The sequence below is a fragment of the Phycodurus eques genome, chromosome 7 (assembly GCF_024500275.1).
Source record: "Phycodurus eques isolate BA_2022a chromosome 7, UOR_Pequ_1.1, whole genome shotgun sequence".
Classification (NCBI taxonomy): Eukaryota; Metazoa; Chordata; class Actinopteri; order Syngnathiformes; family Syngnathidae; genus Phycodurus; species Phycodurus eques.
Genome location: NC_084531.1, coordinates 31514089 through 31527920, shown reverse-complemented (window position 1 = coordinate 31527920; position 13832 = coordinate 31514089). Strand labels below are relative to the sequence as shown.

Below are 13832 nucleotides of genomic sequence, written 5' to 3'. Positions count from 1 at the left end.
GTCGATAAACTCGAGAAATTCCAATAAGCTCATTTCAGGCCTTTCGGCAGAAAAACGCCCGGGACTCAGGAAAGCGGGGACCATTTGAATTCATATTTCACATTTACTGAGGCATCATAGAAGATTGCAATATAACAATACTAGAAAAAGTTGGTTTTGCAAAATACAGGACCTTTAACATCCATAAAACCCAAAACTATTGGACCAATTGTCCTGATCTTTTTGGAGAGAACTTTGCATACATGATATCCACATAAACGTTATTAACCACTGATCAGAATTTTTGGACATTGACGTCAAGTGTTCTTGACTGTCCAGATGTCTCCCGAAAGCCAGATAGCTAGTTTTAGCACGTGAGAAAAAAACACTCTTAGAATTGCACGCATGTCGATGCAATTTGTACTTGGGAAATCAGGAGAAAGCATTTGTAGCCCTCAAGCATTTTTTAGTGCGCGATGGAGGTCAGATAATGTTCGTGTAGCTGCCGTTGCAATTAAATCATGACAAAGCGTACCGAGATGTCTGTGCTTTGATTGCGAGGCAGCGACGACAATGTTTCAGATAATGACCTTGTTTCTTTACTTTGTGCACCCCAACTTTGACTGGGAATGAATGATTTTATTTCTTCTCTTGCACCATCTGGCACTTTGTCTTTATGTTCATGTTCAACTTAAGGACATTCATATTTGTTTTGTTGTTAGCAGGGAGCAGAAGCTTTCTGAGAACTTTAAAAAGAAAAACGTCAAAACATTGGAACAGCAGGCAGCCGGCCGCTAGGTGGCGTCAGTACTGGAAGCTTCTCTTTGTCTGGATGTCATCCAGAATCTGCTGCAGCTCCTCGTCTTCAAAGCGGCCCTCCAAACTAAATTGGACAAAAAAAACAGTCGGCGCGATCGTTGTACGGTCAGAACGTTTGAGCTGGAGGTCCGGGCTCACCTGGGGATCAGGGCCTTGGCTTCCTCCGCCGCTTCAGGACACAAGTTGGCCAAACTGGCCAACTCGAACTTGTGGAGCTTTTTCTGTAAGAGGAGGCTGCGGAAAGCGAAACAACACAAATGCGTCAGCTTGACATCCAATCCTGTGGCTATGTGGCGAGCAGAGGTTAACCCCAAATATATCGTGCGTGAACCCGCACACAGTTAAAGAGTGAAAACCCGCGAGTAAATAATCATTTAAAACAAAAACAAAAAAGTTTACAGAAAGCACTATCACTTCGACTCGGTTCCTTGGCACCAAAATGATGTCAGGGATTCTTTTGTCAAAATGGACCTCCTCCGCTCGCTTGAATAGGGTTGTCACCAAAGTGACACATTTGTCAAAGGGGAACGCAACTCGCTTTGACACAGTTCCTCGGCACCGAAGCGCTACTTTTGCCAAAATGAAGCTCCTCGACTCACTTCTACGCAGCTCCTTGGGACCAAGACAATGCCAAAGCGAAACTCATTGAAATCTTTCAAAAAGCGAGTTTCTCAGTAAATGACGTTGGAAAGGTTTAAAAACAAAAAGTGCGAATATGCCGGCTTCGCTATTCGGAATGCAGTCCACGCGCGCTCCATATTTTCAGTGGACTTTTGAGTAAAAATGTGCCGATGAGGGAGTCGGGAAGGGTGAGCCACCTGCGCACGGCCGTAATGGTCTCGCGGTTCTTGAAGCGGCTGAAGCGCACGGTGTAGTTGAGGGTCTTCATGAAGACCTCCGAGAGTTCCTGCTCGTCCTCGGCGCTCTCGTTCTGCTGCTTGCGGTGCTCCAGCAACATGCGCACTTCAGAGTTCAGCAGCGTCTCCGAATTCTCAAACTCTGAAACGCAACAACACGACTTGACTTAGTGAGTGCAAATGGACTTTCTGAAGACGTGGGGAAGGCTCGTCGACATTCGCGCTGCATTCTCCTCGACTTCCAAATATCACCTCCCTGCCTCGCATTCAGTTTTTTCTTCACTAGTCATCTGGTCCACGTTCATCATTGTGAAACAACATTCTCACCGAAACGTTACAAATACCATCAAATCGTGTTCAAAGTACAGATAGGGCCCAGCCCGACTTGAATGACGCATTATTCGTAAGAATTCATCTCAAGTATCGCTTCGAAGACAAACGACTAAAGGCAAACGGTTACGGCGGAAATGGCCAAACAAAAGGGCGCACGCGGGTGGATGGAGACGAGCTGGCGAGAGTCACAATCAGAATCCTCTTTATTTGCGACAAAAGGGCGCACGCGGGTGGTGGAAGCGAGCTGGCGCGAGTCAGCTGGGAGAATCAGAATCAGAATCAGAATCATCTTCGTTTGCCAAGTATGTCCAAAGCTCCAGCACGGAGAGACGTTAGTACTCCAAATGGAGATCGTGTCGAGTGTGTACTTTGTGCAGGCCTACTATACCTTTGGGAAAGAGCAGCTGCGAGGCATCTTCTTCCACGTCGCCCACATGCGGCGCCGAGCCCGCGGACGCCATCCGACAACGGCGACGCGAAGAAGAAGACCGGAAGCCCTCGCTCAATTTCAGCCTTCAAGCAACAATGGCTTCCGCCCCGCTCAAACTGCACTAGCGCCACCAGGTGGCCGGCGGCCACCCCGCGCAGGCCTGCCGAGGATCGTCGGGAAAAGGCCCAGACAATTCAACTTGATTGTTCCTGCACGGACATTTGTTTTGCAGGCGGCTAAAAACATAAGGACGCAAGAAAAACGGTCACACGATAAAACCAGGACCATCGTTGTATTTGTATCCAAATTCAATTGTGTGATGGTTGGAGTTCCAAATGAATTTTTCACACCGCTTGATTTTGCCTTCGGCACTCTGAATCTGCCAGAGGACAGCAGCAGCGACTCAGCATGTAGAGGCCGATCGGGATCCTCGGCGTGTGGCATCCTCGGCTCCCGACTGTGACGCCAGTCGTTTGAATTGCTGCTTTAAACACACGTTCGAACCTTTTTTTTTTTTAAATCGCCGAACGTGAGGCTGCCTAACCCAGTGACGATGGCAAAGGTCAGGACAGATTCAACCACGGAGTGATAAAAACATTGCACGCTCCAAACCGCTTGAGTATCTGCAGGAAGTGCAGTCGCTGCTGTGATAATTTTGTTTGTGCACAACATCTGCGTTGTCATTAACAGACAGTTTACTATGAACACCCCAAGGTACTTAAAACTGGTGACGCGCTCCACAGTCTCCTCCTTAATCGCAGGTAAAGGTGGTGGGTTAGAGTTCCTTCGAAAATCTGCACACGTCAGTGGTTTTTGTCACATTGAAGTTTAGAAACAAACCAACACAGCAATGAGTACAATTGTCCACCACTGGCCTTGTGTCTCTGTCCTCCTCACTACGACTGTCATCAGCAAACTTTCTGGACGCACACTTCTCCGGTCGTCGTGTACGAGATGGATAAAACGGGTGCGAGGACACGTCAGCCCTGTGGAGGAGAGGAGGACGTTCGACAGAGCCCCTCACTTCACTCACACGTTGGGATCTGTCGGTTCAACAATGCTAGGACCCATCTTAAAATCGTCTAATCTCGGTGCGGCGTCCGCAGCGATGCGGACTTTGTATCGGTCCGTTGCGGTAAAGAAGGAGCAAAGTCGAAAGACGAAGCTCTCGATTTACCGGTCGATCTCCGTTCCTCCCCTCACCTGAGGTCACGAGCTGCGGGTCGTGACCCAAAGAACGAGATCCCGGATGCGAGCGGCCGAAATGAGTTTCCTCCGCAGGGCGTCCGGGCTCTCCCTCAGAGAGAGGGCGAGAAGCTCGGTCGTCCGGGAGGACCTCAGAGTAGAGCCGGACGAGGCGGCCGGGGCGTCTGATTCGGACGCCTCCCCGGGGACGACCCGGGACACGCCGGAGAGACTACGTCCTTCTGGATGAAGTGGCTCGAGCCATTGCCCTCGTGACCCGACCTCGGATAAGTGGTAGAAAATGCATGGGTGGATGGATGGATATGACACGCCCGTTTGAGCTGCGCGCCTCGGGCGACGGTGAGCTGGGTCAAAAGTCGTCAGCGCAAATCGAAACACCAGGGATGTTGACGCCGACTACAAAACGGACAGTCAAAATAGTCCTGAAAACCTCAAGCGCATCCGCCTCACAGTTCAGAGGTCACGGGTTCAAATCCGGGCTTCGACCTTCCTCCCACATTCCAAAAACACGTAGGTGACGTTAGGTTCGCTGAAGACGAGCAAATCGACCGTAGGCGCAAATGCTCGTTGGGGTATTTGTCCAGGGTGTACCCCGCGGGCCCCGCCTCGCCCAAAGTCACCCGGGACGGGCTCCCGAGTCCTGCTCGCCCGAAAGCCACCCGTCACGAGGAGGAGAACAACAAATAATTCCCAAATGAGGCAGGGCTGCTTCAAATTCAAACAATACATTTCGAGCTTATGGTTTAACCGCTTGTTTGTTTTTCGAGTCAAATGTGCTCCTCCTGTATTGCCCGGCTTCATCCCCCCATGTGTTAGTCCCCAACGAACACACACACGGGAAAGTGAACCGTTTATTCGTCATAACCTCAGCGGCACACGCTATTCAGCCACTGGCCAACATATTTGATTGGCGGGTGAAGGGCTCGTCTCCAGCGCCTTCGGCGGACCGACCGCCCGGCGCTGCAGATCCGGGCGGGCCTTATTTTGCGTGATTTCAGAGGCATCGAAAAACAACAACAACATGATCGTTGATTGGCATAGTTTGGGGCAAAATTTACCCTCTTCAAAAATGCGTTATCGTGACAGGCCAAGTTTTTCGCTTCGCCCACCGCAATATTTATGAATATAGCGTCTTGGCCACGAGAGCGGAGGATGAAGGAGAAGTCGCGGTAGGTTTCCGACATTTTCGGAAGTACGTCCGACCCGTGCGAGCGTGCGTGCCGACTTCCTGTGCGGGTGAAGGTGATGACGGAGCAGGACCTCCTGGCGCTGGCGTGCGTACAGTTCCTGGGCAAGTCGGTGACAGAGATCAAAGCGGTGCTTCTGCAGACCCTGGAGGGACACCTGCGCTCCATCTTAGGTTCTCACTACGCGAACATTCCTTCGTTTGGGAAAAAGGAGCATCCCGTCCGCATTTCTCCGAACGTTCCCGAATTCCCCCTTTGCACGAACTTCCACATTTGCCGTGAAAAGGTCATCCCTTTGGAATGAATTGAACGAACGAATGGGGTCCAGCGGCACGGTGGCCGCCTGGTCTCGTCTCGCCCTTTTCGGGAAATGTTTTTCGAGCTTCGTAGCGCGCGTGTGTACTTGAGCGACACGAAAACGGAAGCCTTGGATTCCTGCGAGCGCCTCGTTGTTTTTTGCGGGTGCGCGGTCAAAGCGGGAGCTCACGCAATCTGCACGTTGCGTCACAAACGCCGACGCCCGCACACAGGCACTGGCACGGAACGAGGGTGAAAGCGATGAAGGGTCCTTTTCGCGGTTCGGACATTAGCCAACTCGTTAGCAAGTTCCCAATTGAAGTTATCACCGTGATTATTGTTTTTATGAATGTGCGTTCGGGTTCGGGTTTTCGTCGTACGAGTGGCGCTTGAGCGTCCGTCACTTTCTTTTTTACCTTATTATCGTTCCTGTTCCTGTGACGGGAAGCGTTTCACAGTATGTTTTTCTAACGTGTGTTTTGTGACTGCGCACGTGACAATCAACATCTCGAATCATCCTCATCATCGAAACATGTGGCGCCTTGACTCAGCAGCTGCCCTCCACTTCAAAAATGAAGTGGGAGAAAAAAGCAAAACAGCGGAATCTGCCGGCCTACTTCCCATGATGCTTTCGGTCCGTGTGCGGCAAGGTGCCGAAGGTGTTCGCGCCGCGTCCGTGTGGCCTTCGCTTCGGCAGTGTGGATGCTGACCTCGAGTGGACAAATAATTGCAACATTGAATTGCATATGTCCGACTTTGAAATGTAAAATCATAATTGGTCGCGACCTCTCCTTAGCTTTCATTTTCTGGAGTGTAGCGAGCGTTTCCCGTATACGTCGCTGGCATAGCGAGCCGAACGGCGGCGCATCACCCATCCATCTTTCCTACGGCCGGCTGATCCCGCGGAGGGGGCGAAGATGATTTTCCCGCCGCACGGCTCGGGTCAGCGCCGATCCGACCTTTCCGCAATCGTCACCGTCATCTTCTTCGCCTTTTCCTCCTCTTCCTCCTCCTTCTTCTTCACTTCGGCTGGTTTGGGAAATTCATTTGTAAATGGCAAAAAAAGGAAATGTTTTCTCCAAAACGTCGGCACTTGGGGCTGACCTGACTTGTGTTGGCAACTTCTTCACTTGGAAGTCGGGACCGACGACCGATCGTCGCATCGTCCCTCATCGCGACGAAGGGATTTTCAGCGGAGGAACGCACTATGTCAAAATCCCGATTGTGTTGGCGTACATCCCTTTTTTTGTCAAACTTACAGTCAACTCACTTTCCATGAAACGTTAACATTACTGCCTAGGGAGCAGTCGCCAAACAACCATAAGCACCCCCCAAGCATGTAAACAACATAGAATGACGTCATTAAAGACAAGATGGGTTTCGCTGACTGCAGCTGGGAATTCCTTCAGGATGGACGTTCGATAGGATCTATACCTTTTATTTTCTGATGTAAATTCCGAGTAAAAAAACAAAATCAACTTGTTACTTTGTACAAAGCTTCTCCTCGTCCTCAAGAGGCGGCACTTCTGCCTCCCAGTTGTGAGGTTGCGGGTTCGAATCCCGGCCCCGCCTGTGTGGACTTAGCCCGTTCTCCCCGTGCCGGTGTGGCTTTTCTCCGGGCACTCCGCTTTCCTCCCACATCCCAAAAACATGCATGAGTTGGAGACTCTAAATTGCCCGTAGGTGTGAATGTGAGTGCCAATGGTTGTTTGTTTGTATGTATGTGCCCTGCGATTGGCTGGCGACCGGTTCAGGGTACTGTACCCCGCCTATTGCCCGATGACAGCTGGGATAGACTCCAGCACGCCCGCGACCCGCGTGAGGAGAAGCGGCTCAGAAAATGGATGGATGGATGGATGTTGTAGGACAATATCCATGCGGTCATGCGGCATTTGTGCTTTTAGGCGACCCTGATTATTTCTCAGGCATTCTCCGCGGGCACCTGGCTGGCTGTTAGCAGAGGTGGGGGCCTGTGTGCTATCAGCGGCCACTTTGTCGCCGATTAGGCTCAAGGTGCAAATGTCGGCGGCGTCGTCGTCGCCGCTCCACAAGACGAAGACGACGCTGAAGCTGTCACGTAGCTAGAGTAAGTACTCGACGTGCTTTACGGATTGCACTCTTTTGGACACCCTTCGCCAGTGGCTAGCGCTAGCTTAGCTGCAGCACAGGGACGCGAACGACAAACGTCACTCGAGCGTTGGAATTTGCCATGTTCTGCCAAATTGTGGAACGCTATTCATCGCTTCATTTCACTCTGTATAGAACCACAAGAGAACGCTCTTTGCTTGAGACATATGTTGCTTGGCTTAACTACTAATTGTGACCATAAAATCAGTTCTATATTAGAAATCTTATTATACTCTTGGTGAAACGGCATATTCACAAATGTCGATAAACTCATCGAAAAATACTTAATGTATTTTTTTTGGGAATATAGTCAAGCAATATATTAGGTCTATTAGCCAAACTTTTTATAGATTTCATGTGCTCCGTGTCATGTATTTCTGTAATGAGACTGACTTTTTGCCCGTTTGTATTTCACCCCGTGTTCTGTTTCTCACTAAAACGTTAAAAAAACAGGCATAAGCGCAAACACACGTTAGCTCGCTGCTACATTCTGCATCATCATCATCGTCATATGATGATGACTTGTCAAAGGCCGCGCGGTCCAACTCTGACAAAGACGTCCTTTATTTCCTATTGACACTTTCTCAACACTCGTGACGTCACGGGACCGTTTTAAGGCCTCCAAACGCCCCGCGTTACATCACGTGACCGACGCATTAGGCCGCGCGGCCCCTGTGCGACAAATGACGCGCACACGGCACAAATTGTCATCTCTCGTGATTGGTCCGTTTTACTCCCATGCTGTGATGACGTACTCGGCTTTCCCTTCAATAGCTCAATCTTTAAAATACAAAACACGAAACAGATTGAAGGCTTCTTTATACGCGCCGACGTCACTGCAGCTATCCTGCACCCAGTTTGCCTTTACACTTGAGCGCAAGCTACGCGCGCCGTTTTGAAAATGTGCTGCAGTTCTCCTCCAAGTCAGGGGCGTCGCGATTGGCTAGGACACCGCAGTGTGGCGTTTCCTCCGCATTTTATGGCCAATTCCGGTAGCCGTTTTAACATTCCACTCAAGCCACTCATGCATCTGCACCATTGGCACAATTAACATTGTCCCAGATTATCGCACTACTAGTCACTTTAAACTGCATAGCTTTCTTGAAGTCTCGGTGCCCTTTGCACAATGGTCATTGCACCGGACTGTTGTTCTATTAGTCATTGAAACTGCTCAAATTGCTAGTGGGTTCTGCATCCTTTAGCACAATTACCCAAAAAATTATAATAATTGTACCGGCTTTACCAGATTACTCTCAACCTTTTATTGCTCCGTGACAGTTTTTTTTTTTCCCAGTGTCTTTGTCTCAAAAGTATCTGTTGTCGTACAAGAGCGGCTCCAACTACCGGAGACAAATTCCACGTGTGTTTTTGACATACTTGGCAAATAAAGATGATTTTGATTCTGATTCCAAAACAAAGCGACAACAATGGCGTCCGTGGAACAGTGCCTGCAAGAACAAATGGAACTAGATGACCAGATGCAAAATCGATCAAGATGGGGGCCGCGTACGTGGTATGTGCGGCTGAGTAGCTGAGTATGTCATCACAGCATGTGACTAAAATGGACCAATCACAAGAGATGATCTCCGCGGCATTCTTCGCGCGGCGACAGTTTGAGCCATGTGCGCCTCAGGTGTCGCATAGGGGCCGCGCAGCCCAACGCGACGGCCTCGTGATGCAATGCAGGCACGGGAGTATGAAGAAGAGAGGCTGTGCCAGGTGTGCAAATATGTGCATCTTTATGATCTCTATGCTCTAAAAATGACAAAGATGCACAAATATCAGCGAACTACTGGCGTGAAGTTTCTGCGGTGGTAGGTTTAGAGGTGTTGGTGGTGTGCCAGCGAAGGTGGCGCGGGATAGCCCCAGCGACGTCGGCGCTGTCGCTGCCCACGCGAGTATAAAGAAGCCTTTAGAGTGGAGCGCGACTTATGTAGTAGAGCGGACCCCCGCTATTCACGGGAGATGGGCATTGGCACTACTGAGACTAGCGAATAATTGGCGCTCATTATATTTGCCCTTAAAAATAAAAATTCTGAATCCTCTTTATTTGCCAAGTATGTCAAAAACACACAAGGAATTTGTCTCCCGTAGATGGAGCCGCTCCAGTACAACAACAGAAAATACTTTTGAGACATAAAAACACAGTACGAAGAGTCACTGAGCAATGAAACGTTACCAGTAATGTGGTAATGCCGAACCATTTTTATTTAATTGAATACACTACAAAGACAAGATATTTAATGTTCAAACTGATAAACCTGATTGTTTTTTGCAAATAATCATTAACTTGGAATTTTATGGCTGCAACACGTTCCAAAAAAGCTGGGACAGGTGGCAAAAAAGAGTGAGAAAGTAGAGGTATGCTCATCAAACACGTGTTTGGAACATCCCGCAGGTGAACAGGCCAATTGGGAACAGGCGGGGTGCCATGATTGCTTCCCTGAATTGCTCAGTCGTTCACGAGCAAAGATGGGGCGAGGTTCACCTCTTTGTCAACAAGTGCGTGAGAAAATAGTCGAACAGTTTAAGGACAATGTTCCTCAACGTACAATTGCAAGGAATTTAGGGATTTCACCATCAAAATGTTCAGAGAATCTGGAGAAATCACCGCATGTAAGCGGCAAGGCCGAAAACCGACATTGAATGCCCGTGACCTTCGATCCGTCAGGCAGCACTGCATCAAAAGCCGACATCAATGTGTAAATGATATCACCGCATGGGCTCAGGACCACTTCAGAAAACCAATGTCAGTAAATACAGTTCGGCGCTACATCCGTAAGTGCAACTTGAAACTCTACCATGCAAAGCAAAAGCCATTTATCAACAACACCCAGAAAGGCCGCCGGCTTCTCTGGGCCCGAGCTCATCTCAGATGGACTGACGCAAAGTGAAAAAGTGTTGTGTGGTCCGACAAGTCCACATATCAAATTGTTTTTGGAAATTGTGGACGTCGTGTCCTCCGGGCCAAAGAAGAGATGAACCAGCCGGACTGTTACGGATGCAAAGTTCAAAAGCCAGCATCTGTGACGGTATGGGGCTGTGTTAGTGCCAATGGCGTGGGGAACTTACACATCTGTGAAGGCACCATTAATGCTGACAGGTTTTGGAGGAACATATGCTGCCATCCAAGCGACGTCTTTTTCATGGACGCCCCTGCTTACTTCAGCAAGACAATGCCAAACCACATTCTGCACGTGTTACAACAGCGCGGCTTCGTCGTAAAAGACTGCGGGTACTAGACTGGCCTGCCTGCAGTCCAGACCTGTCTCCCATTGAAAATGGAGACCCCGGACTGTTGAACAGCTGAAGCTGTACATCGAGCGAGAATGGGAAAGAATTCCACCTACAAAGCTTCAACAATGAGTGTCCTCAGTTCCCAAACGTTTACTGAATGTTGTTCAAAGAAAAGATGATGTAACACAGTGGTAAACATGAGTGGTAAACGTGTTGCAGCCATCAAATTCTAAGTTCATGATTATTTGCTAAAAACAATAAAGTTTATCAGTTTGAACATTAAATGTCTTGTCTTTGTAGTGTATTTAAATTAATTATAAGTTGAATTTGATTTGCAAATCATCGTGTTCTGTTTTTATTTGTTTAACACAACATCCCAACTTCATTGGAATTGGGGTTGTACATTCAGTAATTACTGTGTATCTAATTTTTGTGGCATTTTGGTAAAATGTGCCTTCGCTCCATAAAGGTTGGAAATCACTGAGCTAAGCGCCGTTGTGTTGTTGACGTACACATTGCAGGCAAGGAGTGCCCACGGAGGACGACGCCGGCGACTCACCGATGACGAAACGTTGACGTGGCGCCTTGTTCTTCTCGCTTCTCCCGCGCACGCAAATGCACGGCGGACTGGAGAAATGTAAGCGCCCCGTCCGTTCGCGAGGTCCTGCCGGCCGGGCGGTCGTGGTACCAACGCGTGTGTTGTGACCCGTGTTTCAGGGGGCTCCGGATCCGCCAGCTGCCCCACACCCGCAGAGTTGGACGCTTTTGCTGAGAAAGTCGGCGGTCGCCCGCTCAGCGTCGCCGTCGATTCCAACAGCGTCAACGTCCCGCAGAGGAAGCAGGTTTGCCGCGACGCCGTCTACTCCACCGGCCACCGACAGCCACGAAATCCCGCACCCGTTCGACTGGGCGGCAGCCTGTTGGCCGTCCTCCCCGGCCCCGCCAGACAATTGCTCTCGAGCTGCAACCGCTACCTCCACAGAGCCGCCATGAACCGGTACGCCGCCCACAAGGAGGTGCCTTTTCAGCTGACTGAGCCCGCCCCCTCGCGCCAATCCCACGGGCTGCTGCCGCCGCAGCAGAGACTCGCTCACAACCCGCAACAGCATCACGGCGTGGCGGGGGGGGCGCCGCCGGATGTCGCTCAGATGCACATGCTCAAGCATCAGACGCCGCCAGCACCTCACAGCCTACTGGGCGCCGCCCCGCCGCACCTGTGCCGCATGTCGGAAGCAAGTCTGCAATTACACGGCCAGAGGCTCGCTGGCTCGCAGATCCTCCCCCAGGCCCTCGGCGCTGTGTCCAGCGGTCTTCATCCGGCGCACCCCCAGCCCCCGGGAACCGTACCCGGCGGCTTCCAGTCACCCCACTCCCAGACTCCGGGAACCATGTCCGGTGGCCTCCAGCAGGCTCCTCCGGGGGCTTACGGACCCCGCAAGCTCCCAGACTCTGACGCGCCTCCGAATGTAACTGTATCTACCTCCACCATCCCGCTGTCCATGGCCTCCAGCTCGCAACACCGGGGGGGCGACCTGAGCAGCATCGTGCACCAAATCAATCAAATATGTCAGGCCCGCGCCGGGGTGGGCACCACCTCCGTCTGCGAGGGCCAGATCGCCAATCCCAGCCCCATCAGCCGGAACCTGCTCATCAACGCCAGCTCCAGGGTGTCCGCGCCGGGGCCGGGCTCCGGGGCCAGCTGCCCTGCGGCCGGACCGCCCGACAAACCCCCGGCACTGCCCCCTGCCGCCGCTATCCAATCGCAGCTCTGTCCGTCAGTTGCTAACGGCTTTGCCGCTTTCCCCGCGAATGCCGTCCATGTTCGCCAGCAGCGTGTCTGGACCCAACATCAGCTGAGCCACCTGCAGCTGCCCCCCGAGGGGTTGCCCCCCTGCAAGAAGCCCCGCTCGGACCCCCCGGCGGAGTGCACCTTTCCCGCCCGCACCCTCAGCTACCTCTGCAAGCTGGCCCGAGCGGACCCGCCCGGTCCGCTGTCACCCGTCCCCCTCCCCGGGGCTTACGCCGACGGAAACTATGTGCACCCGCCGTGGGGCAGAACCGAGGTCCTGGAGGGCTTCCAGGCGGGCCGCGTCATTGGAGGAAAGTACCGACCGGGCAAAGAAAGTCTTCCCGGACGTTCTGAGATGGTGTACGACGTGGACTTCCTGGGGCCACGGGACTTCGTGATGGGGGGCTTTCGGGAGCCCGACGTGGACTCGATGGAGAGGTCGGCCGCGGGCCCGCCTCAGGACGCCGGTCGCGCTCTTCATCCCGCATACTGATAAACGCACGAGCGGTCACCGGGCGGACGTTTTCTCAGGTCTTGTGTGCATGCGTGTGCCACATCGAGTGGAAAATTTTAACTTTGGATGTTTTTAGAGAGCGCAAACGTTTGGCGTGAGCACTCAGAAGCGCAAATGTCGCGTTGTGATGTCTGACAGCTGCCGTCTTGTTGCAAGGGTGATAAATACTTGAAGGGCGGCCATCTTGGACATTCCGATTCATCGGGGTGCAGTGGGCGGAGTCTCACGCTGACAGCTGGACATTTGATGAGGTCAAGTGACAGGAAACGCGTCGGAATATCCTGTTCCACTATGGTGAGTTCAGGAGCTCGGCGCAGCAAAATAGTTTTGTCGGCACGTTAGCGGCTCTTTTGTCGAGGTCACTCGCGCCTCGCTAACGAGTTCCAGATTGCGACTTCCTGCCGTAGCATGTTGGCCGAGCCTTTCCGTGGATGCACGTGATTTCTGTCGTCCTCCATGAACGCAGGCTAAGTAACTGTTTTTTCAAGGTAAGACATTTGCAAACGGCTGCTTTTACTTTGGGGAAAAACAATCAACATGTTCTGACAGTTGTTATGCACCGAACCAGAAACGAATCATCAATTTGATGTTTGTGCATTTTCTGCACTGTCAATTTGAAATAATGTCCTGATTTGTAATAGTGATGGAAATTAAAAAAAATGTTTGAATCCAATTCTTCATTTAATCCAAATAATGATCGACAGATGATTATTAGAATAATTATTTACAGACCTAACGGGGACATGCTGAACGATGCCAAATAAACTTTTTGTCTGCTGACGAATATCTGTGTGTCCCATCAGGTAGGAAATGAGTCAACGTTGACTTATCCGACTATTTCTGAAAGTGCGTCTGAGAGTGAGACGTTGATCCTTAGACTTGGTGATCGCATCACGTCGAACTCATGGCTGGTGCTCTTGTTTGGTGTCGACACGGATTTGTTTTGTGACGTCACCTGTTACACGAGTTGACAGTACCGTAGACACGAAACTATTGTTAAAGTTTATGTAACCCGGTCGGGTTAAAACGGAACAAACGAAAAAACTGCAAATGAAAG

At 51.0% G+C, this 13832-nt stretch overlaps 2 protein-coding genes across 2 annotated transcripts; one reads left to right on the top strand and one right to left on the bottom strand.

Annotated features, from left to right (window-relative positions):
• Positions 1 to 597: 597 nt before the first annotated feature.
• Positions 598 to 2476, bottom strand: polr2d (RNA polymerase II subunit D). Its single transcript, XM_061681740.1, has 4 exons — positions 2377 to 2476; positions 1617 to 1797; positions 937 to 1032; positions 598 to 862 (listed from the first exon to the last, which is right to left on the bottom strand). Exons 1-4 carry the CDS (start codon positions 2447 to 2449, stop codon positions 784 to 786), a joined length of 429 nt encoding a protein of 142 aa, XP_061537724.1. The 5' UTR covers positions 2450 to 2476; the 3' UTR covers positions 598 to 783.
• Positions 2477 to 6897: 4421 nt separating this feature from the next.
• Positions 6898 to 13443, top strand: LOC133405604 (protein FAM222B-like). The gene is made up of 3 exons (XM_061682728.1): positions 6898 to 7194; positions 10994 to 11109; positions 11190 to 13443. The coding sequence occupies exons 2-3, from the start codon at positions 11088 to 11090 to the stop codon at positions 12752 to 12754; spliced, it is 1587 nt and encodes a 528-aa protein (XP_061538712.1). The 5' UTR covers positions 6898 to 7194; positions 10994 to 11087; the 3' UTR covers positions 12755 to 13443.
• Positions 13444 to 13832: the final 389 nt, after the last annotated feature.

Excerpts from the sequence above, each read along its gene's own strand:
- polr2d (XM_061681740.1), bottom strand. The coding sequence starts at position 2,449 with ATGGCGTCCGCGGGCTCGGCGCCGCATGTGGGCGACGTGGAAGAAGAT. Across the intron at positions 1,798-2,376 it reads GCAGCTGCTCTTTCCCAAAG|AGTTTGAGAATTCGGAGACG; the intron begins GTATAGTAGGCC and ends GTTGCGTTTCAG. Across the intron at positions 863-936 it reads GCCAAGGCCCTGATCCCCAG|TTTGGAGGGCCGCTTTGAAG; the intron begins GTGAGCCCGGAC and ends TGTCCAATTTAG.
- LOC133405604 (XM_061682728.1), top strand. The coding sequence starts at position 11,088 with ATGCACGGCGGACTGGAGAAAT. Across the intron at positions 11,110-11,189 it reads GCACGGCGGACTGGAGAAAT|GGGGCTCCGGATCCGCCAGC; the intron begins GTAAGCGCCCCG and ends CCCGTGTTTCAG.